Genomic DNA, 27,511 nt, shown 5'->3' with positions numbered 1-27,511 from the left:
CCGTGTCGACAACCCGTCCGCCCGTCGCGCACCCTGCCGCCGTCAGCGCCGCGCTGCCGCTGCACCGTCCGGGCGGGCCGGCCAATGAGGAAGCGCGCGTCCGATCGGACTGGCCAATCAGAGGCCAGAGGGAGCGGCTGGACGCGGTGCTGGACGTGATGGCGAAGGCGACCGCGGCGGCCACCCAAGCAGCGCCGTGTCCGGTGTCTTGCTTCGCTTGCCGGCGTGCTAGGCGTGCTAGGCCTGCTGGGTCTGCTAGGTGCGCGCCCGGCCGTATTTTTCCATTCATCAGACACCCGCGGCGCCGACAGTGTGCCCACAGGCCGACACCCGACGCCGCGGTGGCGGCCGTCGCGCAGGAAAAAGCCCCCGCCGGCCAGAGGGTAGGCCAGCGCCAGCCGACGGGCTGTCTGTCTCTCTCACACCCCCACGCGCCCCCACGCGACAGGAGTATGCGGGTGCGAGAGAGACACTGTTCGGATTCCACCTGCCGTGTAGTGAGCACTGCTCCGGTGACAGAGTGAGGCCCGGTTTATACGAAGCCCCTCCCCCCGCGTCTCATCCAGCAAGACAAGAAGCGGTCCGACCAGCTCCAATCAATTTCTGAATAGCCTGCTCCGCGGCTGAGTTACGAGGTGCATAAAAGGAGATTGGCCCTTCCCTCCCCCCTCCCCCCCCCCCTTTTCCGGCTGCGACGACGCCTCGCCACGCGTTTCCCATTTCTTGTGGCGTGTGGCGGACGAGTGGGAAAGGTAGGGAGGGGGCCCCGTGTTGGAGTATGTGTGTGTGTTAGTGATGCCAGTGTGTGCGAGTGTGTGTGTGTCCTTGAGGCCCCTCACGGCACTGGTGCAGTAATTTACTCGGTGGCAATGGCGGGGCGTTCCCTGTGCCTCGGGGCCACGGATTTGGGGCTTTGGAGATTTGGCGCTCCCACACTCGCACACTCGTGCCGATCAAGCACGTGACTTACAAGACCGACACGATAGCAGTCATTTTCTCCGCGCTCCTTTATTTCAGGTTCCTCCGCACGCCATTGAAATTTGAAACGGCAAACAAAAAAACATGAAAAGACGCGAAGAAGAAAATAAAAAGGTTGTTTGAGTTATTTGGAACGTTATGTTGGCAGTGTACTGGCACGGCCTTTGCAGGCGTCATTGTCCGACCCCTTCTTTCCTGCTGGTCGTCCCTACCGCCGTGACCACGCTTCCTCCCCCTCCCCTCCCCTCCCTCTCCCCTCCCCTCCCCCTTTGCGTGCGACGGGGCGAGATCCGGCGAACCGGTTTCCCTGTCGTGTCGAACTTAAACGGCGGCAATGGGAATTCCTCCCGTGGAAGTGTAAATGAATTTCAATGTAAGCAGCGAGTTAGCAACATGTCGACATGTGTGTGACACAGCGTAAGGCTGCGTGACGCAAAAAAAAGATAATACCAACGCGCGGGACGACCACAACAGTTTCAAGAAGTGCTGCGTGGGGCATTAGCTTTGTTTGCGATACGTCACAGTCACTGTAAAATATTGCTTCTTAAGGGAGCTGAAAAAGTTGAAACGACTAATTTTTAAAATAAGCAAAATGGAATCGATAAAGTTACATCTTATTAGCACCTTTTTTTTCAGATTGCACAACAACAGACTTACAAAAATCAAAACTAGTTTATTTTTTGCATGCTTCAAAAAATACTTTTTTACCGTGGAAGCTGGCGCAGACAATCATGATTTCAAGAACGAACTTTGCAGAGTACGGCGGCGACAGGTCGCAGAAGTCGCAGGCTGGGAGTAGGGACGAGTAGGGAGTGTCCCACGGGCAGCCTGCCCCGCCTGCCCCGCCAGCCTGGGGAACGTGGAATGCAAAACCTGCATACAATAATGCAGACTTCGTAAAGACCATACCCGCATACCACGACGCGGGCTGGGCTGGGCTGGGCTGGACGTGGGTTCGAAGCACCGTCGCCGCGCGCAGGGACGACCATTTTCCAAACCGGACACCGGGCCGGGCTGTTCCAGGCTTGCACTGCTGTGTGGACTTGGACGCTGCCTCGTGGACCGTCGCGGACGCAACCGCTGCGCACATGCAGAGTCCGAAGGAAACTGCATTGTTATCCACAGAGTGGAAAATCGACGGTTCCAACCCGAAAAACAACAACGGAGCGTGATGATCTCGTTAGAGACTTTTTAAGGCCTTTCTTCCTGTTTTCTTTTTCACTTCTCTGCCGCTCATTCAGAGTCATCCACAGTCGCTTTACGGATCGGGGGTGTGTTCTAGGGCTGCCGAGCAGGCTTGGACTGGCCAGGGCAGACAGGCAGAAAAATCTGCCGGGGCCTTCGGGTTTAGGGCCACTAACTCCACAAAGTTGGTCAAAAAGTGATTGAATCTCCGAAAGCAGCCGTTTTTGCTGAATTTGGGCGGCCACTGCGTTCGATCTAGTCGCCGTAAAAGGCCTCCCTCGACGTCCTAGTATTCTTGAGACCCTACTCTTTCATGCCCTGTGTCGGGAAGACGTTGACCACAACGATTTTGGCTTTGACCGCAACGATTTTTCGACCAAGTTGGTCAAAAAGTGGTCGAATCTCGGAAATTTGCTGATTTTGCTGACTTTGGGTGGCCACTGTGTCCAATCTAGTTGCCGTAAAAGGCCTCCCTCGACGCCCTAGTATTCTTAAGACCCTACTCTTTCATGCCCTGTATCGGGAAGACGTTGACCACAACGATTTTGGCTTTGACCGCAACGATTTTTCGACCAAGTTGGTCAAAAAGTGGTTGAATCTCGAAAATTTGCTGATTTTGCTGACTTTGGGCGGCCACTGTGACCAATCTAGTCGCCGTAAAAGGCTTCCCTCGACGCCCTAGTATTCTTAAGACCCTACTCTTTCATGCCCTGTATCGGGGAGACGTTGACCACAACGATTTTGGCTTTGACCGCAACGATTTTTCGACCAAGTTGGTCAAAAAGTGGTTGAATCTCGAAAATTTGCTGATTTTGCTGACTTTGGGCGGCCACTGTGACCAATCTAGTCGCCGTAAAAGGCTTCCCTCGGCGCCCTAGTATTCTTAAGACCCTACTCTTTCATGCCCTGTATCGGGGAGGCTATTGACCGCAACTAGTTTGGGAGCGGTAGCCTCACAAAGTTGGTCATGAAGGGTAAAAACATAATGATGATCGGGGGCCTTTTGCGGTCTTATCCGCTGGGGCCTTTTGGGGGCCAGTCCGAGCCTGCTGCCGAGTCGCACGGCCCGCTGCGTCCACGCTGGTCCTCGCGGTCCGCCCCCAGGACGGCCGAGGGTGCGAGTGGGGACTGTACCGGTGGAGCTGGTATGCATGGGAACATGTTGGAGTGCGGGTCCGGCCTGCCACTGCTGCGACGCTCTATAGACGCCAAGGACCGGGCGCTGCTGGAGGCTGCCGGAGGCTGGGGCCTCGCTCGGCTGGAACAGGGCTGGAAGCGCGGTGCTTCTCCAGCGCGCCGGCCTGGCCCACTCCAGGCGCCACACGCGCCGAGGCAGGCCGAGGCAGGCACACCCAAGAACAGCCCGCGGGTTTTGGCACAAAGTACACTCCCAGCCAAAAGCGGCGTCCATCCTGGGGGCCGCTCGACGCGCCGCGCCCCGGCCGCGTCCTTTGAAGGTCAAACCACTGGCGGCCCTGCCGAGGCCCTGCCCTACCGTTCTCCCCAAGGCCACGGTCCAGCAGGGGAGGGGTAGGCTGGGGAGGGGAGAGCTGCCTTGACCTCCGTCGAGGCCGTGCTGGCCGTGCAGACAGGAAGGCTGGACGGCGGGACGGCAACGGGCACAGCGCAGTAGCTTTCCAGATGTCGATTTGGGTCCTCCGGCCGAACCGTTCCAGGGACTCTCTGCCCGGAGGCTCCAGGCGCTCCAGTCACTCCACCGCCGCGGCGCGAGAATGACGAGGATGGGAAAAAAACCGCGAACCCGTTTTTCTCCAAAGCCGATTGTCTATTTTTGAAGCGGCAGCCGGTCGTCCAGCAGTCGGCCAGTGACCGACCGGGCGAACTCGCTACCGATCAATCTCAGCCATTACCCCATCACTCGGCCGGTGCGCGACGCGGCACGACGCAAGCCGATGGAAAGTTTTCTTTCACCGCGTTCTTTCTCTTCGTCGCCTTCGCTCCGTTCACCGCTCGTCGTCCTGCACGCCTGTCCGAGCCTCTCCGACCGAGTCTCCGGCCGAACCCCGAACCCCCAGGACTCGATTTGAATGTCTCGGAACGGAACGGGCGGAACGGCCCCGGGGGTGAAGGCAGGCGCGTGGATCCAGTGCCTCACTACTCCGTCATTTTGGGACATTAGGCGGGTCGTTAACCGGCCGTTGGATCACTCGCTCCGACACACCGTCGGCGCCGCCGGGGGCGCCGATCGCCCGGGAAGACAAAGACGCCCTCCGAGGAGGAGAGGGAGGGAGAACGGCGACGTGCAGCGCGTGCGAACTGGAACGGCGGCGTGATGTTGTCACCGACTGATCGAAGGCAAGCTCCGGAGGCGACGCGCCAACCACACGGTGTTTACATCGGCCGCCCCTCCACTGCTTTCCACAGCCGCGCCGCGCCAGGCGCCGTGTGTGTCGAGGGATGGGCTTGACGGAATGCAGCAGCCGGGTCGGCCGGGCTGGCAGGTCAGAGAGGCGCCATGCGCAGACGTCGCCGCGTGCGCGTCACGTGGTCGCGCGGCTCCCCCGTCCTCCCCGCCGACCTGGCCGTCGTCGCCGGCCTCCCTCCACCGGCGCCACCAACACTACAGCAGCAACGGCGGCAACACGAGTCGCCATGTTCCGGCCGGGCGCCCGACGAACGCCGGGTAGGCCACACTGCAGCGCACGCGAGCGCCGCGTCGCTGCCTACTGCCTACCTCGCACGGCGCTCGGCCGGGCCGCCGAACCGCGGCACCCCGCCGTAAATCAGGAGAGCAACTTTTCGGAGAACTACGCGACGGACTCGCTATTTATGTCGCTGGCAGTCGGCAGTCCGGTGCTGGCCGCCTGGCCGCGCCGACGGTTCATGTGGCAATGGTTCCAGGAACGCGCGCCTCACCTGCCCGTGACTGGCACAAGGCGAGGCGAGGATGAGGGAGAGAGAGGGGGGAGGGGGGATAGAGAAGGCTTTGCCTGGCCCGATGGTCCGTAGCGCATATCACTCGGACGAGAGGAGTGCAAACAACGAGGCGGGCTTCCTCAGCCTCCTCGGCACAGCCGCGGCGCCTCAACCTAGGACGTGGACGACGTGGACGTGGTCCGCTCTCGTCGGACAACAATGAGGCGTCGGCGTCGGCCGTCGGACAATGGGAGGCCGTCCAATCAGGGGTAGCTGCCGATGTGCCGCGGCGGGGTTAGGTCTCTCTCTCTCGCTCCCCCTCTCTCTCACTCCAAGTTTAAAAAGCGAGTCAATTTATGCGACCGCAAGGACTCGCTCATGAATTATTCGGGCGGCACAGACTCGGCCCGCCCCGCCCCGCCCCACCCCGCAGAAGAGCGCGCTGAAGTGGCGATCGGCTTGCGGCAGCATAACAAAACCAAAAAGTATAGCAAATGATATGGATTCGTCGGCCTCAGCGCCTCAGTGTTCCTCGGGGCCTGGCCGGCCTGGTCCGCCCGGTCGGCCAGGTCGGCTGTTGGAGGCGGCACCGCGGCCTCGGTGGCGGCAGTGTACTCGTCGTGTCTACGCACCATGATGACACCCCTCCCCCTTTCAGTGACACTGTGCTGCGCGCTCGCAATCAGAGGTCCTCTTCAGGATTCAGGATTTGGACGGTGGCGCCACCTTTCGGCCATCGGGGTCTAGTTGGTCTAGTTGGGCGGCGGCCCCACTGGTGGCTCTGGAACGCCGCACACCTGCCCACTCCGCAGCAATGTGGAGCGTGTAGGCCGTCTCCGAGAACGAGGACCATCGCGGGGCCGCATCCGCTCAGCGCGCAGCCTCGGTGCAGCCCGGGTGTCTTTTTTATCGCCACTCTGGTCCGGGCACCACTACCTAGCACTACCCAGGGCACCGAGACCGAGGTACTACGGACCCAGAGCGAGAATTCGCGGGACACGACGGAGCGAGGCGGGGCGGGGCGGGGCGTTCCTTGTGCATGGCGCGGGGGCCTCCGCGGGGGCACGCAGACCTGAGAATAGTCCTGCCAGGCCGAGCAGAGCAGGCCGAGCGGCGGGGAGTACTCCTGTACACCGCAACAAAGGCAGCGGGTCAGCCGGCCCGACCCACAGCCAGCCGACTGATCGCTGTCGCCGTCTCGCCGCTCTGTCTCTCTCGCACTCACGGCGCGTCGCTCTCAGGCGTGGAGCTCGGCCGGAGAAAAGCTCCAAGTTTGTTGTGCGGAAACTCGAGCATGCGGGTTGCTTGACGATTGGCAGTGTGGCGGAGGGCGGAGCGACGATGCGTCCCGTTGGGGAAACTCAACACCGGCCCGGCCCGGCCCAGTGTCCATTACCGATATTACCCTCTCCCTTCAACCCTCTAATCCGCCCGCTTGCGTAATCCTCCTCTCTTTCCGGATTGATCCGGTTCTGCTCCGTGAGACAGAGGGCCACTAGGTGCCCCGCGCTGGGCAAGCTGGGCAAGCTGGGCAAGCAGGGCAAGCTGGGCAAGCAGGGCAAGCTGGGCTCGGCGCACACCTCATCACACGGCACGCAGCGCGCGGCGCGGAGAGGCGAGGACTATTTTCAGGTCGACCTACACTGCCGATAGTTCGGTCCGTGCGTCTTTGCTGCGGGAAGAGGCACTGGTCGGCGTGGACGCGGCGAGGACGCGGCGCGGCCGGAACCGCTCCGGGCGACGCGCTGGACACGTATCGCTATCAGGGCCCCGCTGATAAGGAGGGCTGCACACATGGCGACCCAATCCAGGGGTGGACGTCGCAGGCGGTCGCAGGTCCCAGGTGCCGCTGCCCGCCCTGCCCCACTATCCCCTCCCCCGCCCCCTCCTCGGCGCGGCGCGGACAGCTTATTCGAACAAGAAGTGCGGTGTTCCGGCCGAAACAAGGCTCTGCATTGTCTGGCAGAGCCCCGCGGCCCCCGCGGCCCCTCACGACTCGCACCGCGCACCTGAAGCCCTCGGCGTCGCGGCGTCGCGGCGGCCCGCCTGAGGACAGCGCCCCCCGCGCCACGCCGCGCCACGGCGCCTGCCCCTCCCCCTCTCCCTGCCGAGCGCCGCGGTCCTGGCCTAGGCTAGCCCAGGCCCAGGCTAGTCGCGACTAGTGACTAGTTCGCAAAAGGCGACGTTGCCGTCATCGACTCACGGCGGGGAAGCGAAGTCGGCCGGGCTGGGCCGGGCTGGGCGGACTCTAGGACTCTGGGCGGGACTCTAGACGCGCCCAGGGCCCGAGCCTCGGGCCGAGCCGCACCAGGCAGCCGCGCCAAAAGCGGCAGAAGCGACTCCGAGGCTCCGAGGCGCCACAACCTAAATAATTCAAGACTTGCGGACGGACGGCACGGCAAGACACGGACGCCGGAGAGGGGATAGCACGGCGGAGTGATTGGGATCGAAAAAAATTCCGACACGCGTTTTGCCGAGTGTGGAGCCAGCAGGACGAGGAGGACGCGGGGAAGGACCAGGAGGGCGTGGCGTGGCGTGGCTTGGCGGGGCGGGGCGCCGTGGTACATTTGTTGACCTTCACGCCGCGTCCCGTCTCGGCAGAGCAGTGCTCCGATGAGCCGTGGAGCACAGCACCGCCAAGCCACGGCCCGCCACGGCCTGCCACGGCCCAGCCCAGCACTGGACCGATCCATGACCAGCGGCCAATTATGCCGGCGGGGCCGTAGGCCGTGTGGTTGTGTGAGTGTGGTTGTGCGCGTGTATGTGTGTATGTTAGTTGCGTGTGTGAGTGTGCCCAGACGAGCTCCTTAATAACTTTGCGGAACGACCGCTGATTCCAGACCTCCGCAGCCCGATCGAGAATGGGGGCCTTGCAGGACCATTCATGTATCTTCGCTCCAGTACAGTACAGTGCTGTCGAAATTCGATCGCGCTGAATGAAAACGTACTTTTTCTCCTCACCGCCATGTGGCGTAACATTGATCGAGAACGGTTCACGCCGAATGCCTTCCAAATCCCCTAGTCAGCCGAGTTTTACCGACGAAATGGCCCTCTCACGAATGATTTTATCATGCGCTCATTTTCGCCTCAATGCAGAGCGAGTGCGTGCTCGTCCCGTCACACCTGTGGCGATGGACAGGGCCCGGCATCTTGCCAGTGACGCAACCAAACAAGTACGCCGTCGGACGAGGGCGGGGCAGGCGGGGCGGGGCGGGCGTTGCACGCACAGAGAAAGAGAACCCGAAAGCCACAACACGACCGCGTTGTCGGCGCGGTTTAACAGTCCATCAACAGCAAAACCGTGCGGGGCGGGGGCTCTCGGCAGGAAAAGGGAAACGCCCCCCCCCCCCCCCGGCCGCGCAACAGGCACGAACGGTGGCGAAGGACGACGATTTTGCATCTGCAAATGGCCCGAGGCCCCCAGCCAGCGCCCCCAGCGCCGAAGGACTCGGAGCACGCCCAGCGTGCCAACGCGATGACGAATTTGCGAGTGTGGGCCCTGCGTGTGGAGCGCGCCGTCTTGCCGTCTGCCACGGCTCGAAACCCATTCTGCGCCACTAACCGGCCCTCCACCACGCTCCACGCTCCGCCATCATCCTCATTAATCGTTAATCTCGCTTCCAGAGTCTTTGCCTGGGACCGACACACTGTCACCAAGGTCCCCGCACTGCCGCCTCGGCCGCCATGCCGCCGCTCGCTGCCGGTGCTGGTGCGGGGACTTCCGTGTCGTCTGTCATGTAATTTCAGAATCGTGAGGCTGCAACACTTTCCGGCTTGATTTTCTCGGAAACCCGTGCGGGGGCATAGATGAATGATGATGAGGCTCTTTGGGGGAAGGCGATCCGGAACGCGGGACATGGAACATGGATGGAACAGGGAGCATGGAACACGGAACGCGCGTCATCACACTCGTCCGTCTCGGGTCCGTCCGCGTCGCGCGGCGTCGCATGGCGTCGCATGGCGTCGCATGGCGTCGCATGGCGTCGCTGCGCCGCGCCGCCGGGGCGACGTCCCAGCAGTCCGGGCAGTCCGGGGCTCCGCGTCGAAAACGAAAACGGCGACGCAGATCTTTTTAAGCCGCGGCCCGCGAGGCGCGACACGCAAAGCGACGCGAGGCGCGGGGCGGAGCGCAAGCGGGTCAGAACGCAAACACAGCTAGAGGGGCTGGGCCGAGCCGGCCTGCCGCACCGTGCCGCACGCTGCCCGCGCGACAACAGTTTGCGCATCGCTTAGGCGGCAAACAACAATGTTGACGCGGGAACACACGCACACACACACACGCAGGATAAAATCACGTCTGTGAACCGGCGCCGCACTCGCCGGCCGACCCTGCCCGCCGAAAAGAATGCATGTCGCGAGTGTGCCGTGTGCGACGCCCTACACTGTCTCCCCGTCCGTCCGTCCGTCCGTCTCAATCAGATCAGCACACTCGCGCCGCTACCTGTCACTTATCGCGAAACCGTGTGAAACGCTTAGGGCGGCGCTCGTGTCCCGGTTCCCTCATTTCACAGTGCCGTGGTTCAAAGTCCTCGAGCGTCTCACCCACCCTCATGATCAACAGTGACCCGCGATATTAAACTCCTCTTTTTCCGAACTAAAGCGTTTTGATTTTTTCAGACTGGTTTCGCAACCGGCAAGTGCGTGGCTGATGGCCGCGGGGTCCAGATGGTCCAGATCCAGACATGTGTTGCACCAAACAATGCGCGCGACACGCAAGCCACTGCAAGCCGACTGCAGGCCACTGCAGGCCGCGCAAAGGCACGTCAAAGAACTCATTAAAGCAGAAAGGCCGGACCTTGTTATTAGTTCACTTTTACTGGCTGCAGCCTGCACGCCCGGGGGGGGGGCAGACGCAGATGGGAAGGAATTGAACCCCAGTACGGCCCCGCCCTTTGCAGCTGCGTGCGTGTGTCCGAAACGAGACCACTTGACCGGGATTCGAACCCGCGCCCGCCGGGTTGCACCACGGACATGGAACCGGCGTCGCTGACCGCTCGGCCACGGTGCGTCCTGCGTCCCGCACGCGCCGCCCCTCGTTGCGACTGCACCGCCTCCGGCCCGGCTGCACGCGAGGCCCCGGCCAGGCCACGCAGAGCACGCAGAGTGGGTCGTCTCCGGCGTCGCAAATGAATGGGAGCGAGCAGCGACGAGCCTATTTCCGACTATTTCCGTCCCGCCTCATCATTATCCTCCTCGCGGCGGCTGGACCGGGCTGGACCCAGGCTGCTGGACCGGGATTGACTTGACATTGGCCGACCCACGGCGGGCCACGGCGTCACGATGCGCGTAACGGGCCGCCACACTGCGAGACGCGACGCCCTGTTGTGACGGCTGCACGGCGCGGCGGCCCACCAAGGGCCGCTCTAACAGGGCATTGTGCCGCCAATGGGACGAAATCGCACACATGAGCCGACACAGGCGACCCGAATATCGGGCCGGACCGCCGCTGTCCAGATCCGTCCGGTCCTGACGCAGCGCCCCGCGGGGGCGAGGCCACGTGAGCTGTTCGGGGGGTGCGCGTGGGCGGGGCGGCGCGGGGCATTGTTACAGCCGTGTGGACCGAGACTCAAGACGCCTGTGCAAAGGCACCGGCAGCCGAGGGAAGCCAAAGCAAGCCAAAGCAAGCCAAAGCAAGCCAACGCCAAACAGCGGCCGTTTATCGGTCATCGCGGGGCTCCGCGGGGCTCAGCGAGGCAGGCCCTTTAGCCGCCAGCCCCGCCAAGGCCCTATCGCTGTCCTTTTCGCTCGCATTTTCGCGCCGCCCTTTCCCGCCACACTCTCCCTCCTCTGCCGTTTGGCCGTTTGGCCGTTTCGTCCGTCGCGCTCCGTCCCTCTTCGCCTGCTCCGCATTCCGCGCGCGGACGGGGAAGAGCGAGAGGCGACGCGGCGACACGGCGACACGGCCACACAACGGAGCCATTCATGCCGAGACCGGCAGGCCGGACACCAGACTGATTCCCGCTGTCTCTCTCGCACCTGCACGGGGCACTCCGTGAGTGCGAGAGAGACAGAGCGAAGAAAACGACTCCCCGAATCGGTCTGCAGGGCAGACAGCGCTGCGAAAAGAAAAGATGCTCACGCACGGTGACACTGGAAGAGCCAATACCACCGATCGCAGAACTACCGCGTTGACGGAGCGTGCTTTCTCTTTCGGGGCGGCCGGGTGGCCTACCTGTTGGCGCCTGTCAACCCCGAGGTAGGCCACCAGTTCCACAGCAATGGGGCTGGGACAGCCGCGCCGCAGCCCGGGGAGGTGGACGCGAAAAGACGCGAAGAGACAGAAGAAAGGAGACGGCAAGAGGAGGGGGGCGACGACGAATATAGGCTTCAATATAGGTATGCTGACGGCGGCAGCGCGGCGGCTCGTTCCGAGGTTCCGAGACGGGCTAGCGGAGACCTGCTTTGCAACGTGAGCTGCTGATGCGGGCACACGGCGTGCATGGGCAGCACCGACACTCGAGGCCAGTTCGACGCCCGCCTTCGCCTCGCCCGGCTCCGGTGACTGGCGCAACGGAAATTTTGAGCTCGGCACAGCAAGCGGCAGCGGCGGCACACAAGGCACACCTAGTGCGACGCAGCGACGCAGGCCGCGGCACCGCCTTGGATGCACAACGCGCCACCTTTCCGTCGACGGCAGCGCCATTCCGCCGAGCCAGCTGGCCGGCTTCCGGCGACCCGGACGACGCGCCCGAGGACGCCGTCAGAGGGCGCCGCCACAGCACGTGGCTAAAACCACTCGGTATCTGGGAGTTCACGAAGGACAAAATTTCGTACACAATGTCAAAACGACAATGGAAAGGGAGCGGTAACGTGGGCGCGAAACACGGTCGATCGGAAACCGTCCGGGATGCTGGCGGGACGTCACAGCTGGAGCAGGGCCTGGGGACGGCACCTGCACCTGTTGCACGCTGCACGCGTCGCGAGGTGGGAGGTGGGTGTGACGGGGCGGTGCTGCCGGGCCGGGAGCTGCGGTGCTGGACCCCGAGCCCCTGGCTAGTAGGCCCGCCCGCGCGGGCAAGTGGTGCCGCGCGCGGCCTACCCGGCCCGCAGAAGGCGCTCCGCACTCCGCACGCCGCTGGATCCCAGCACCCAGAGAGAGGCGACCTCGGCCGTCGGGGTGCAGGCTCACTCGCGTGCGGACTTCCCTATCGCGACGCGAAACGCGAAACGCGCCGAGGCGACGCGACGCGAGGAGGGAAAAATTGGGGTTATCGGGTCAAGTCGTCCGCGCGTTGTCTCGGGGGATGCGGCATTGCTGGGGGGCTGCTGGGGGCTGCGGCCTTTAGGTCGAGGACGCGGGGAGGGGGAGGAAAGACGTGGCGGGGGGAGGGGGAATGAATGAGTATGGGTCACTGCCCACGCCCACACGCCCCCCAGCGGCGCCGGCCAGCATCGCAGCATCATGCCGGCCTTGTTGATGGTTGTTGGCCGTTCCCTTTTCGACTCGTGCACAGCGGCAGCCACACTGCCTTTCAGTTGGTTCCTTTTTCAAGTGCAGTTGTCGGCGGGGAAGGCGTTGCCCGCGCCGGCCCATTGTGTCCACCTGGATGGGGAGGGGACCGAGGGGAGGGCGTCGCCGTGCACCGATTGATACCCAGACCTACCGCACCGCCACCGCCACGGCCCGCCCACTCGCGGCCAAGGCTGCCAATGCATCCGCCGCGGTGCAGGGCGGTGTGGTTTCGGTTTCGGCGGGGCGGCGGCGCCCTGCCTCGACCACGATAGGACTTGGGCAGGCAGGCAGGCGAGGCGCCGCGGCGCTGCGGCGTTCGGCAGTTCGGCTCGGCGCCGTTCGGGCGACTTGGCTCGGCTCGGCGCCGTGCTCGGCAGGGCTCGTCCTCTGTGCCGTGGCGCCGTGGCCTCCAAGCGGGCGGCGCGGCGAGGCGTCGAACCCAGAACCCACAAGCCATCTGACGCGGGGATAATGTGCCGCCGTTTTTTTTGGGCGCCAAACTCAAGGAGAAACGCTTCGGGACAGAGGAGGGAACGGACCGCACAGGGCTAGTCCAGTTGAAGCGCCATTCCCATCGCGCGTTCCCAAATTCCCTTGTTCCAGCCCGTCGAGCCGAAAGGCCGATAGGGCCTCCACTCTCCACCCCACTGTCGCGCCCCGGCGAACAGGTGGGGGTGACTCACCCTGGTCGGCGACAGCGGCGTCGTCCCGTCCTTGTTGATGACGTGCATGGCGGTCCACTTGTTGCTCCAGCGCACCGTATGCCGGCTCGGTGCTCGGCCCGCGGGTCCCTCTGGGCAGGGCGCGCACCTCGCGCACTTCGCACTCGCACTGCACTCACTCCGCGGCGGGAGTACGGAGGCCTCCACGCACTGTCACTGTAGGCCGTGGCCGCTGCTGCGTCTGGTGGCGGAGCGAAGCGCCAAGCGCGAAGCAGGCCGCCGCTATTTTAAGCGCGCCCCGTGGACGGTGCGTCGGGACGCCCGGCCGAGGATGCCGGTCGACGCCGGGCAGGGCAGGGCCTCGGGCAGGGCCTCGGGCAGGGCCTCGGTGTGGACGGCAAGGGTCGGGGCGCGCCGCTACGGGCCGCCGAGTGCCGGGCCGGGGGCCTGCAAGTGCACGCCGTGCTGGTGGTGGAAGGGTGGCTTGCCGCGGGGGTGGTGGCGGCCGCGGTTTGTATGTCCGGTGTTTCGGCGCGAGCGACTGCGACGGCGGCGTCGAGCAGTGCGGTCGGAACGGCGGAACGACGGGACTGCGGACGGCGCGGCAAGACGGGAGCGGCGTGCGGCGTGCGGCCCAGGCGTCGCTCCAACCGGGAATGAGCGTGAGCGAGCTCGAGTCCCATGCCTTCCCTGCGGCCCGGCCGCGCCGCGCTCGGCGCGCTCAGGCCCCTGCAGCATGGCGCGCCACGGCGGGCACGGCGCGGTTCGGCGCGGCACGATGGCAGCTGCGAATGGCCACTCCGCGAGCGCACCGCACCGCGCCTTGGACCCGCAGGGCTCCACGGTGGACAACACCATGTGCACCGCACGGCCTACGAGTGGAATCTCAGAGGAGACACTTTTCAGGGCCTTATCAGTATGCAGGGCTGCAGGGTCCTTAACAGCCAACAGAAGGGCCGTCAGACGACTGCGATGCATCTCGTTCTCAAGGGTCCGAGAACCAACCCCCGAAAACTCGGGCCCCGCGGCCTCCGAGCGGGAAGGAGTGGCTAGCCTAACCTGGCCTCCGGGGCCTCAGGGGGCCTGGGGCCTCCAGCAGGACGCCACCGCGCCACATCGCCGCATCGCAGTGTCATTGTGCGCCTCATTACTCCGCGCCTCCGGGTCCACGGGGAAAGGGGGGGGGGAGGGAAGCAACCGCAACACTCCGCCCCCCTTTCCACTTAAAAAAATTACCTCTCCAACAACGACAACAACAACGAAAATTCGCGCGGATGTGTTTCGGCTGTGTCCTCTGAGCGACTACTGCAAAGACTACTGCAAAGCCAAGCCTGTCGTTGTGCTGCTTCACTGGAGCGGAAAATGTGTCGTGTCTACACCGCGGCGGCGCGGTGCGCGGTGCGCCAGTGAGGCCCTGCAGAATCGGTACAGGCTTTGGAGGATTGAGGTGCGGACCTACCACACCGGACCGCGGTCGTGGGGGGGGGCCTCCCCCTCTCCCTCTCTGCCCCGCCCCTGCCGCGGGGCCAGGCCGCCAGGCCAGGGGTACATCGCGCGCTTTGGGGAGAAACGCCTGGAGAAGGAGGAGGAGGAGGGCATGAACTTGCTGGAGAAAGTCGCGCGTCACCAGCGAGTCACCGAGGCGGCGGAGGCGCGCGGGATGGTCGCGAATCCAAACCGTCGTGCGCGGAAACACAAAAAAAAAAACTTATTTCTTCTCCGTTTTTTTGTTTTCCCATTGTTTTTGTTTGGTCCGCTTGCCTTCCTCGCCGTGCCTGGCCGTGTCACGTGAATGCGTGTGTGTGTGTGTGTGTGTGCCTGTGTGTGTAGTCCGAGTCCCACGGACGGACATCGATTGTGCTGAGGCCTTCCCGGAAGGACACGCCAAGTTGCAACATAGGGAGGAATTGTAGTGTAGTGGAGTTCCGCGGCGACGGGCCGACGGCAAGGCTGACGACGCGCCGCGAGCGCTCTGCATTCATTTTCCCGCGCCTTGCGACCAGCGGATTGACAGCGCTTGCCACACTGTGTCTCCCTTTGCACTCAAGGGGCGCTCCGGAGGGGTGCGAGAGAGGCAGAGACGGCGACGCCGGCTCGGAATGAGCGAACAGTGTACAACCGCGGGACACGCAGAGGAGGACACGCTTTTGGCAGTGTCGCGGCCGGCCGCTGCGCTCCGCCAGGGCTCCGCGTCGTATCGCGGGCGTAACCGGAGGCGTTGAGGTGGCCGAGGCACGGCGTGCCGGCCTTCGCCGTGACAACGGAGCGGACTTTGATCGCGACGCGGATGGCGGCGCGCAGCAGCGCCGAGTCCAGCCCGTCTACCTTAGCCTAGTCTGGTGCGACCGGCCGCCGGCTGCACAGAGATCACGGCGCGGCGCGGCCAGCCCGAAGGTAGGCAACCCATCCGGCACCGAGCGCCCCGGCGCCTCGCCGAACTCCCTCGCCGCTACGCCGTGCCCGAGGTACTCTCAGCGCCAGCCTCGCGCACTACACTACAGCGACTGGCGTCGGCGGGGTGGTTTGGGTGGCACTTAGGGATGCGAGCGCCGCGGACACAGCCCGCCCCACACTATCGCCAGCAGACACCCGATCTACAGCCTCCAATAAAAATGCAAAATTATGACCATGGCGTCGCCAGGGCGACGGCGCTACCGGCAGCACGGCCGCGCCCGCCTAGACGCAGCGAGCGCGCGTAGGGCGTCCGCCGTCCGGGCAGGTCGGGGTCCAGGCTCCAGCACACCCTCAGGCGATGCACGCTCCGCTCACCTTGAAAGCGGGGCGGGAATGAAGCGAGCCATAAATACGGTGATACAAGGGCGGCGCAGAAAGCCATCCGACACCGTTGGCCTTTGGAGCCGGGCGGGGCCGGGGGTTGCAGCCCGAGCAGCCCGAGCCCGGGGGTGAAGCGCGAAGCCCGCCCGCGCGTACTTTTCACGGAGCCGGTGCGAGGCCGAAGGATCATTCCGCTGTCTCTCTCGCACTCATGCGGCGTTCCGTAAGGGTGCGAGAGAGACAGCGACGAGGCTCCGTTCGGAAGCAGTCTGGCCACCGCGTGGCGGTCGGATTCATGGCCCTAACGAAGCTGCTTGTGCGTCGCCGCGTCGCCGTGGTGGAGAGGCGCGGAGCTAGGCGGGGTGCGGGCGAGGCGACACGACACCGGCCACTGGCCCGCCTGCGCGGTCGCCGGTAGGCAACCCAACGCACGGCTTGACTGACACAGTGAGAGTGAGGCAGACAGCGAGGCAGACGACGAGACACTGCCCCTCCGACTTCCCAGTCGGCATGACCCTATGCACCTTTTCCATGGCACCGACAATTTCTGGTCCCAGCCGTTTTAATCTCTCCGACTAAACGTGCTTATTAAGTCCTCTCGCGTCAAAACGCATAGTTTTTTCCCCGAGGGGAAGGATTCCGTGGAAAAGGTAAGGCCCCGCGGGAAATGTAACAAAACGGAATTTTCTCTGTGGTCTCTGAGGTCACATATCCTACATTGGTGGGACCACAGCACCCGTCCAGGTCGTCCAAGACCGACACGGCAGCCCACCGTCGACACTCGCACATCGCTACCCGCGCAGTGGAGGCTTTGTGGGGCACGAGCCTCCCGACTAGTCGCATTCTATCTACAGTCCCACTGTACGCGGAGGCGGAGGTGGATGAGGCCGACGAACGCCCAACGCCCCCAGCCCACGGCAACGCCTTGCAAGCAGGCAGCCCGTGCGACGGGACACCCCTGCGAGTGGCGCCGGCACTGCAGGCTCGGCCAGATGGTCGGGTTGCGCAACGAGTCGAGAGGTCGTCCTGGTCGTCCCCGTCCTGAAGCGCCGAGGTACACACACCCGTGGCCGTAGATGGCATCGCGCGCCTCGTCCGGGGACACGGTGCGCCTGCCGTCGGCCTGCCCTGCCGCCTGCCTGCGCCCAGTCGCCGCGTGTTACCCTAGGCCAAGCCCGCGAGGCGCGAAGCCCACCCGCCGCAGGCTGAAAAGAAAAGCCAGAAACTATTCGCTGCGTATCTTCGCCTGCACGTTGCGCGCGCTGCACGCCCACCTCCCTCGTTCCAGCCCCGGCGGCCCCGGCCTATCGGCTCGGCTCAATTGCAGGGACGACGCGAGACTCGTTGTCGCCATTTCCCCCCCCCCCTCCTTTCCCTCCCTCTCGCCTCCCCTCCCTGCTCACCAAACTGAACCGATAGCTGCACCCGAGCCGCACCGTTAAGTTCGTTTTCGATAGAAGCGGCGAAGAAAAGAGTGGGCTTTTCGGAGCCTGCGGCCAGTCGCGAGTCCGTCCCCAGGCCCGGCTGAACCGAGTGAGTAACGAGTGGATCTGGTGCGAGTGGGGCTGCAAAGCACTGCAAAGCACTGCAAAGCTGCAGGGTCCTGGACGGAGGGCGGGCCGCGCCCTGCCGCGCTGCTTCGCCACGGCGGGCCCCGCGTGCCCTTGGCCCTTGGTAAAAACAGCGCGTGTCGTCCCCGTCCCTCTGGTCCCTCTCGTCGAGGGCCCTCTTGATGGAGCCCCAGCCCGCGGTGCGCGGTGAAGCCTGGTGGAGCCCGGCCGGGCCAGCTGACTGATTCCGCGCGTCACTGTCGTCGCTCTGTCTCGCTCGCACTGATGGGAGGTCCCAGTGGAGGTGCGAGAGAGACAGCGACGAAACGTTTTGGGACTCTTGACAGCTGCCGAGGACGCCCAGGACGACGGGGACCGGGGACTCGACTCTGGCCGGGGGCGATGCCAGGGGGCAGGGGGAGCCGAAAGCAAAGCCCTGGCCGAAAACAGGCAAACAGGAGGTCAAGGTTCAATCAAACGCTTGGTCCGCTCCGCTCCACGCGCTGATCTCCTCCTGCCTCTACACTCTATATCCCTGAATAAGCCCGGCGGGGCGGGGGCGGGGTGGCCCGGGCCTACGGGGCCCTCCGCCCAGGGGCATCTAGTCAATTGGGCGTCACACTCAGACGGTCCGTCACGTGTAGTCACGTGGCACAGCAGGGGCGCTCTGCTCGTCGCAGCAAGGCCCACGCCGAAAAAGAATTGTGTCCATGCTCATGGAGCAGCCCCTCGCCACCCCTCGCACAACCCAGACGATTGTTGCGCGGAAGGGGTGAAGTCGAAATGCGGGACAACAACCTCCGCTACGCGCTGCGCCAGGCGGAGGCGGGCCGAACGACTGGCGAGGGGGAAGGCCTCCGCTGGGTAGGCGTATGCGCTCCGTGCAGTGGAGTGGAGTTCCGGCCGTTACCTACTCCTCAAAGTGCTTTTACATACCCAAAAAAGTTACACAAAGTAGTGATCATTTTGGTGAAAGGTCATAACTTACTTCAATCTGATCTTTTTCTGCAGGGTTTTCCTGACCATGGAATTTTCCTACTGCGTCTGCAGTGTGATGCTGCTCATAGGTGCTTCACAAGTGGATTCTACCAATACTACAAATGCAGGTATTTTTGTTCAGTCACTTTCATGAATTCGTTGGTCGGGAAGAGGATGATGAGAACACAAACTTTTTTGTTTAGAAAAAATGATGACTGTAATAACAAAAGTGTAAAACTTTTACACATTTTTCCGTTTTTTGGAAACATTTTCTTTTAAAATTTGTTGCTTTAAACTGTCACAAAGTTCTGGATCCTTGCTCAAAAATTCTTCAGATTTCTGCAGTTCTTCTTTCATGAAGTTAAGCTGAAACAGATGAAGAAACTTTCAATGACAGACCACACATAATAATAATAACTAATTTAATGCCAAAGAGTCACTGAACCTTTTTTGGGAGAGTATCTCGAACATCTTCTGGTGCATTCTTCCAGAACTTAGGTGACTCTAAAATTTTTTCTGTTGATGCAATTTGCTCCTTTAACTTAATTTGCTTTCTTAAGGCAGACATGATGAGTAAGTTCTTCTGTTTTAGAGATAACAATCTCTGATTTTCATTCTATAAAAACATAAAAGCACCATCAGTGAGGTATGTTTCAATGAAAACATCACACAAAACAATAGGTATAACGTACATCTAAAATTAATTTTACTATGCAGCTATCACTTAGTCTTTCTTCTGTCATGAAATCTTCGCAAATATCATTGGTCGTGGAACAAGTGACATGAGAACTTGATAATGTATTTAACAAGCTCTCATAACAGGAGAAAAGGCTCTTTTCATCCATTGAATTTGAGGCAAGTATAACTGGAATCATATGAATATTAAAAGAATATTATTTAAAACATACAGCAATAAACTTCAACAAACACACACAATTTTTTTTTTTTTTATCCGAACCTGAAACTTTATCAATTGCTTTTAATCCATTGTTGTTCTTTAGTTTTCTGATAGTTGTCACGGTTTTTAAAACAAATTCGATATCTTCTTCTAGGCGTTTATCCTGCCAGCTGCACCACTGTTCAAAAAATATTATATTTTATTTGACATTTAATCAGAGAACCCTTAAAGTGTACGCACGAAATAGAACTAACTTCTTTTGGCTGGGGGTAGGGGCACAGAGAAATGCTCTTTAGTTTCTTTTGAATATAGGGTATTCTGTGATAAAGCTCTTCAGTAAGAAATGGCATGAAAGGAGACAGAGAGATCAGAAAATTTTCAATGCACATTGCAAGAACACGTTGTGCAGTATTCTGGGCTTTAGTGTTGTTTTCACTCCACAGGCATTTTGTTGATTCCTGCAAAAGTATCAATGCATACAGTTCAGAAGGCGAAACAGGTAGGGTTCATCATTTGGATTAGGAATACATTCAAAACCTTACCAGATACACATCACAGAATTCATGATGAACAAAGTTCTGCAATCCATGAACACATTGATGAAGCTGCATACTATTTAAACTCTTGTTTAATTCTGATATGAGTGATGATAGCCTGCTTAGGATCCATCGATCCATGACACTGAGCAAATGCCTCTCATCAAGTGTGACTGGTGGGAGGTTCTCTGATTCCATTACTCCTTCAATATATCTACAGGCTTGCCAAATTTTGTTACAGAATCTTCTGAACATGTCACATTCTTTAATATCAAAATCTATAAAATGACCTACAAAAGAAAAATTTAGAATGATGAGAATTTTTTTAAAAAATAAGAATGACAAGTAAGCAAAAAATTTAAAAACCTCTTACTTTCAATGGGATGAGAACAAAGAGACATCCTCAAAGCATCCGTTCCACATTGTGGAATGCCATTTGGGAACATCTGTTTCTGATTACGGATAGCAGCTTTCAATTCATGCTGCGGGATTACCCCTGATTCATGACTTGAGACCACTCCTCGAACAAGTTCCTAGAGCCACTCCAAAATGTCAGTCTTATACACATACACAGACACAATTTTTTTAATTTTTTTAAAAAGAAAATTGTGACAGACCTCAATTGATCTTCCTTCCCGGATGTCTTCTGGTGCCACCACATTCCCAATGCTTTTAGACATCTTCCTCCCAGCTGCATCTCGAATTACTCCATGCAAGAGAACATTCTATTGGAAGAAACAGTAGACTATCACAATAAATCAACCAACTTATTACCCAATAGTCAAGAATTCTTACATTAAATGGTAACTGATGTGTTAGATGCTCTCCAAGGATTACCATTCTGGCAACCCAAAACAATAAAATGTCATTTCCTGTCTCCATCAGACTTAAAGGGTACAACATATCTAATTCAGTCCCCTAAAAAAAAATATTTCAAACCATAACTTTTTTTGCAATACAAAATTTTTTAAATATATGGAAAAAAAATCATACACTGTATGTAGTCAAGCAAAATAACAAACAATATTCTGACCTGATTTGGCCACCCTAATGAGGAGAAAGGTAAAATACTTGAGGAAAACCAGGTGTCCAGCACATCTTCATCTTGCTCAATGACAAGTTTTGAGTCATCTGGTTTACATGAAAAATGAGCTGATGCCTTTACTTTTGCATCCATCTCATTTTGGGCAGCCACCCATTTAAAAGAAGTCCCATCAGATAAGGAGCATTTATATGCAGGTATCCTGTGACCCCACCACAGTTGGCGAGAGAGACACCAATCTCTGCAAGAGAACAGAATAAGGTATAATGAGTAAGGATTGCAACATTGGTAAAACTTAAGAGTGCAATAAGTGACACAATGCTCACTGATGGTTTTCAAACCATTGGAACCACTGCTGCTGAGCCTGTTCAGGAATTAATTTTAATTTATTTTCTTTCACAGCCTGGATAGCTTTATGGGCCATGAATTGTGTGGACAGAAACCTGCAAGGACTCAATGTTATTTGTCTCTGTGACCATAATTGGACGGTAGTTTTGAATCCAAGAAACATATTCTTACCATTGAGGTTTCGGTATTAGCTCAACAATGTCTCCAGATCGACTGCACTTCGGAATTATCATTTTATGGGATGACTGTCCTTGTAAAAGTCCTCGAGATGCTAAGTCTTGCAATATCATTTCTCTGACAACAAACCGCTTCATACCCTAACAATAAAAAATTGAAAGGTGTCTATCAAAGAGGAATTGTATCTTTACCATATAATATAAAGTTTGCCATTACAATTATTTACCTTGAATATTTCAAAATTATCATGAATAGCACCATGTTCGTTGATGACTGAAATTAATTCCAAATTGTGCCTTTTAGCAACATCATAATCTGCTTTGTCGTGCGCTGGAGTTATCTTTACAGCACCTGAAATAGTTAAAGAAGGTATAAATTAATATTTAATGAAATGAATTACAACAAATATTTCCACTATACCTGTTCCAAACGCAGCATCAACAAAATCATCACAGATTATAGGAATCTTTTCATTTCGGTAAGGGTGCCAGAAAAATGAACCATGAAGATGGGTGTACCGAGGATCATTAGGGTGAACTGCAATCGCCACATCTCCCAACATTGTTTCAGGCCTTGTGGTTGAAACAACAATATCAGTATCTGATAGAACAGAAATAAAGACAAGAAATTAACTTTGGTGGTGCCCAGATGATTGATTAAGTTTGCTGGGTTACAATCTATTTGGCAACAAGCTTAACCATTTTCACATCCTTTGTATGTAATACTGGTCAAAGTTCCAAAAGAAACAGGCTTCTCATAGCCAGGCACAAACAAGTTGGTAGGGCCATCAATTTCTTGACTTTCAATTTCAATATCCGAGATAGTGGACTGAAGCCAGCATGACCAGCTGACAGGAACGTTGCTACGGTAGATAAGATTTTCATCAAAAAGTCGAATGAAAGCCTCAATAACAGCATATGACTGATTCTGCAAGGAGATTTACAAATTAAAATGACAATCAAGGGGTGTTGCTGCACATTCTATTAAATTGGATTTTACCTCATCCATAGTAAAGTACTCTCGACTCCAATCCAATGATGCACCCATCATTCGAAGTTGGCTTTGAATATTTGAACCTTTCGCTTGCTGCCACTTTTGTATCTCCTTGACAAAATTTTCTCGACCAAGTTCATGTCGCGTTTTTTTCTGTTGAGCCCATAGCTGCTTTTCTACAACAATTTGGGTGGCTATTCCAGCGTGATCAGTGCCTGGTATCCAGAGAACATCTTGGCCACTCATCCTTCTCCTGAAAAGGAAATAATGAGATTATAGGAAAAATAAAAGAGTGGCAACCAGAATATAATGAGTGGTAGATTTGTTCATACCATCTGGCAATGACATCTTGAACTGTGACAGTAAGGGCATGTCCTAAATGAAGGGTTCCAGTAACATTGGGAGGTGGAAGAATCATCGTAAAAGGTTTCGAGTCCTTGTTCTTCCTAGAGGACTTTGGTTGGAGCTTAAAGAAGCCTTCCCTCTCCCACCACTCATACCATTCTGATTCCACTGCCGCTGACTCATAAACTCTTGGGAGCTTGCCAGAGACATCTGAAATGAATTGATGTTTATTTAGAACAAGGTTTCCAATTAAAACATAGAGATAGCTTGTTTGTGGTACTGTGACTGTTATCATCATGAAACATGAAAAAGAGAGCACAGATCAAGCAAAAGAAACAACAAAATGTTTTATGAATTCAGAGCACAAATACATTTTATTAACTCATCAAATCTCAAAAGGGTTGAGGTTAAGGTACCTTTCTTAGGGCGTTGTGCGTTTAAAAAACTTGAATGGGAAATTGATCTTGCGCATAAATGGAAAAAGTAAACAGTTTTGCTCTGTCTTTCTAATAATTTCAAGCAACAGTGTGCTGGTAATGTGGCTGTATTTCTAAATTTTGAAAAATTACAAGCTGTCAGCAACATTGTTTTAGCATGTTGCAGACAACTTTCAAAGAACGCGCTGGTGAGGGTCGTTCGTAGCCAACTTAATGACGAAAGTTTAAAAGAGAAGACGTAGATGAAAACAAAAACCAGTTTAGCTACACGCCCAATTTAGCTCTAAAAATTAAAATAATTTTCTTTTCTGATAATTATCTTTTTGCAGAGTCAATAAAGTACCACCAAGCTTGCGATCTGTATTGTTCTGGAATGTTGTACAAGAAGCCTCAGTCGCGCCCCCTCCACTGTGCACTGTTGTCAGCTGTTTCGGGGAATGGAGAATGGAAGAATACGCGATGAATGACGCTTGAAAAGAGAAGAACGAGCCTTCAAAACGGAATGGGAGTAACCGAGCCGGGTCCGGGTGAATGAATGTTGAATGAGTCCCAGTCTGCTGTGCCTTCGGTCGGTGCGGTGTCAGAACTTCTACTCTGCTAAGGTTCGTTCTTTCTCCGTGGTTTTCGGGTGGCCGGCTTCTCAAAAAAGCTATTGGAAACCGCACATTGCATATCAACGATGGTTAAATAATGACGAATGTGGCACCATTTCTCTCTAGCCATCGCTGGCAGGGGTTACGATCCCGTTGACGCTCCGACGCCGTCATGCCTATCACTTTGTCACTTTTGTACTTTCCAACGGTCTGTAAACTGAATTCAGATATTTTCCCCCGGTTCGACTCTGCGAATAATTTATTGTATGTCAAGGATATACTGCCGCCACGTCGGATGCTCCATCGACCTGCGCCGTTTGGCCAGTCAAGGGGGTGTGTCTGACAGTTTAAGCCTTTCGTGTTCAGTTTGAAACGCTGTCTGCAGTTATCTTTTTCATAGAACTCCCCAAACTTGTTAGGATGGATTGGATGTTACTCCATGTACCATGGCTCGTGTTGCCAAGCCCTTTATCTTTCTACAAGTCCCTTTTCTAAGATAAGGTAGACGAGACAATGAAGGCACTATGGATTAAAGCTTTAAGGCCAGAAAGAAGGTGCCTATGGATACGACTACTTTGATTTTTGTCACGGTTGCCTGGGTGCAACTCACAATCTGTACCAAGTACTTAAGCACACATGAAAGATAAGAGTTGGCTGGGCCTGAACTTTGATATGAGGGAAAGTTACTCCAGTGGCTATCTATGTTTGCACAGCTCCCTTATGCTTCGAACCGTCCCTCTGGGATATTAGCTGATTAGTTTCGGTAGTGTATTGTAACTAAAAGCTGACGTTTTCCTGTTCATTTGCAGATCCAACTGTCAATATGGCTCTTCCAGCCCCACTTAAGGAGCTCTTTAGGTAAAAACACATTTTACAAACACAAGGCCATCTTTGTTACAGGTGACACTCAATAAAATTTTATTTTTCAGCTATGTAGACCAACACAAGGAGGCATATATTAAGGTGTTAGAAGAGGCTGTTGCTATTCAGTCCGTCTCTGCCTCACCTGAAAAACGTGATGAAACTATTCGCATGGTCAAGTGGACTGCTGAAAAGTTGAAGAAACTGGGTGCATCTCTTGAGCTATGTGATATTGGACTGGAGGTTGGACTCTTGATTAAGTTGTATACTTTTACTTATGTGTTCAAAGTATCATTATCTTTAGTAGTTTCTTTCTTTATATTCTAGACACTTCCTGATGGAAAGAAAATCCCACTGCCTCCTGTTATTATGGGTAGCATTGGAAATGATGCATCGAAGAAAACTGTAGCTATCTATGGCCATCTAGATGTTCAGCCAGCTGCCATTGAAGATGGTTGGGACACGGAACCATTTGTCCTTACTCGCAAAGATGAAAAGCTCTATGGCCGTGGCTCAAGTGATGACAAGGGCCCAGTTCTGGCTTTCATTCATGCCATTGAAGCACTTCAAAAGTCCCAGTCTGGTCTCCCCGTTAATGTTAAAGTAAGGAATGTTCTTACGCATATTGGTTTGCTTAAAATTACTCTGTTTTAATTTCATTTTTAACTTATCCTTTTTGTCTTGGTTTTCAGTTTGTCTTTGAGGGTATGGAGGAGTCTGGAAGTGAAGGATTGGACGACCTGTTGAATGCTAAGAAAGATTTCTTCAAAGATGTAGACTATGTGTGCATCTCTGACAACTACTGGCTGGGAACTACTAAACCTTGCATTACCTACGGTCTCCGTGGATTAGCTTACTTTGCTGTTGAAGTTGAGTGTGGCAGCAAAGATCTACACAGTGGAGTGTATGGCGGCACTGTGTAAGCACATTTTCTTTCTTCTTTGTTCCCTACATCTTACATGTGGGATTTGACTTGTATTTAATCTGCAGTATTTTGCCTCTAGGTTTGAAGCAATGCCTGACCTCATCTACATGCTGAATGATCTGACCAATGCACAAGGAGAAATTCAGATTCCTGGCATCATGGATGATGTTGCTCCTCTCATGAAAAATGAAGAAAAGATTTATAATGACATTGAGTTTGATGTGTCTGCTTACCATGCAGAAATCAATGCCACAGAACTGAGACACAAGGGAGACAAGGTGAATTGGTTTAATGGCTGGATGATCCTTTTGCCACATCTAGCCACTTGTGTATTAACAATATTAAATTTTACAGACCAAGCTTTTGATGAGCCGTTGGCGGTACCCATCACTCTCTGTTCATGGAATTCAAGGAGCCTTCAGCGAGCCTGGAGCAAAGACAGTCATTCCTAGGAAAGTAATCGGCAAGTTCTCCATTCGTCTGGTGCCTGACCAGGACCCTGAGAAAATCAACAAACTAGTGGTGAAGTTCCTGAATGAGAAGTGGAAGAAGCGTGGCAGCCCAAACAGGTTCAAGGTGAGGTGTAATAACAATTGTCTCCTAATTTCACACTGATGTGAATTCTTTTTTGGAGGGGCTGGCTGTAGCTGACAGGTATGCTTTGGTTTTGATGCAGGCTTACTCTCTTCATGGTGGAAGGCCATGGACCAGTGATCCCGACCACCCTCACTACCAGGCAGCCATCAAAGCTACTGAGCATGTGTACAAAGTAAAGCCTGATCTCACAAGAGAAGGTGGTTCAATCCCTGTTACTCTCACTCTCCAGGTAACATTTTAATCAATTACCCATATAATAATCTTATGCTAGAAATTAATTTTAATTACTTATTGTTCGTTTGAAGGAAATCTCTGGGAAAAATGTCCTGCTGCTTCCTGTCGGTATGGGTGACGACAGTCCTCACTCTCAGAATGAGAAACTCAATGTCCGCAACTACATTGAAGGAGTAAGTTTTTGTCCTTTTTCAATGCTTAGCACCAATGGTATTTTGTTTTCTGCACTAACTATTTTCTTTTCTTTTAGACAAAACTCCTTGGTGCCTACTTGTATGAATGTTCTTTGTTGAAGTAAGAAGATTTTGATGCCAATTGGAAGAGGTTTTCATGAACTGATGTTTAATCATGTGATACTATATCTCTTGAGATGTACAGTGTTGCTGCACCAGCATCATTCCCCTGTACTATGCTCTATTTTATATACACTGTTTATGAATTGATCATTTTAAAGAAATAAATCATGTTTATTTTAAATCCTTTATCACTCTCTAGTCCTTTGTGGGGCATCAACTTCCCTATCAGAAACAGAAGGTTAGGGGCATGAAAAAAAATCAGTGAGAATGTTAAAACATTTATATTTTCACATTTCATACAGATCTAATAGCTATGAATGAAAAGGAAATCTCAAGATTCCTCGACAATGGAAATAAAACAGCACTAAATACAATTGATATCATGCAATCAAAACACATCACCACAAGAATATTCACCATTTCAAATTTCTCATGAAATATGAAAAAGGAATGTCAAGAAGACTTCAATAGTTCAGTGCGGAAAGACTTAAAATGAGAGTAGACAGTTGATTACAAAAGCAAGTCAGCATTTAACTATGAAAGGACTGCTATTTAAGGCGGGATTAGCCTCGTTTTCGCTTGTAAATAGCGTAACGATCGTCCGTAAGATTTTTCCGTAAAATAAGGTTTTTGAAATAGAGCTTTTATCCTCAAAGTCTATTTTACGTAGGTGGCAGGTCAACATAACCTAGCACGAAAATAAAAACAAACTCAGACGACGACGCGGAGGACGTCTTTCCCTTCTTTATCTTTCCCTTTTTCGCGGACCAA

At 55.7% G+C, this 27,511-nt stretch overlaps 3 protein-coding genes across 4 annotated transcripts in view; 1 reads left to right on the top strand and 2 right to left on the bottom strand.

Moving 5' to 3' along the window:
• The window catches only part of LOC117653817 (proton-coupled amino acid transporter-like protein pathetic), a 32,058-nt gene extending 18,576 nt beyond the window's left edge, over positions 1 to 13,482 (bottom strand). The window contains exon 1 of the mRNA XM_034399750.1: positions 13,177 to 13,482. Within this exon, the coding sequence (XP_034255641.1) occupies positions 13,177 to 13,224 (48 nt within the window). The 5' untranslated portion in view covers positions 13,225 to 13,482. The remainder of the gene's footprint in view (positions 1 to 13,176) is intronic.
• A 5,014-nt stretch (positions 13,483 to 18,496) lies between these two features.
• Positions 18,497 to 26,928, top strand: LOC117653507 (cytosolic non-specific dipeptidase). 2 transcript variants are annotated; one of them, XM_034399216.1, is made up of 10 exons: positions 18,497 to 18,586; positions 24,637 to 24,685; positions 24,757 to 24,931; positions 25,016 to 25,291; positions 25,381 to 25,607; positions 25,693 to 25,891; positions 25,968 to 26,189; positions 26,290 to 26,439; positions 26,516 to 26,617; positions 26,695 to 26,928. In XM_034399216.1, the coding sequence occupies exons 1-10, from the start codon at positions 18,505 to 18,507 to the stop codon at positions 26,740 to 26,742; spliced, it is 1,530 nt and encodes a 509-aa protein (XP_034255107.1). In that variant the 5' UTR covers positions 18,497 to 18,504; the 3' UTR covers positions 26,743 to 26,928. The 2 variants fall into 2 exon arrangements, with proteins under 2 accessions (XP_034255107.1, XP_034255108.1); XM_034399217.1 differs by lacking the exon at positions 18,497 to 18,586 and adding an exon at positions 23,683 to 23,836.
• LOC117653506 (valine--tRNA ligase-like) lies at positions 18,650 to 23,615 on the bottom strand. Its single transcript, XM_034399215.1, has 18 exons — positions 23,214 to 23,615; positions 22,785 to 23,007; positions 22,459 to 22,705; positions 22,158 to 22,386; positions 21,880 to 22,059; positions 21,686 to 21,810; positions 21,454 to 21,599; positions 21,261 to 21,377; positions 20,926 to 21,175; positions 20,688 to 20,810; positions 20,510 to 20,617; positions 20,266 to 20,425; positions 19,899 to 20,182; positions 19,611 to 19,814; positions 19,417 to 19,534; positions 19,151 to 19,323; positions 18,904 to 19,074; positions 18,650 to 18,824 (listed from the first exon to the last, which is right to left on the bottom strand). The coding sequence occupies exons 1-18, from the start codon at positions 23,380 to 23,382 to the stop codon at positions 18,699 to 18,701; spliced, it is 3,153 nt and encodes a 1,050-aa protein (XP_034255106.1). The 5' UTR covers positions 23,383 to 23,615; the 3' UTR covers positions 18,650 to 18,698.
• Positions 26,929 to 27,511: the final 583 nt, after the last annotated feature.

The sequence above is a fragment of the Thrips palmi genome, unplaced genomic scaffold (genome assembly GCF_012932325.1).
Source record: "Thrips palmi isolate BJ-2018 unplaced genomic scaffold, TpBJ-2018v1 HiC_scaffold_8, whole genome shotgun sequence".
Classification (NCBI taxonomy): domain Eukaryota; kingdom Metazoa; phylum Arthropoda; class Insecta; order Thysanoptera; family Thripidae; genus Thrips; species Thrips palmi.
This window is presented reverse-complemented; position numbering and strand designations above follow the sequence as displayed.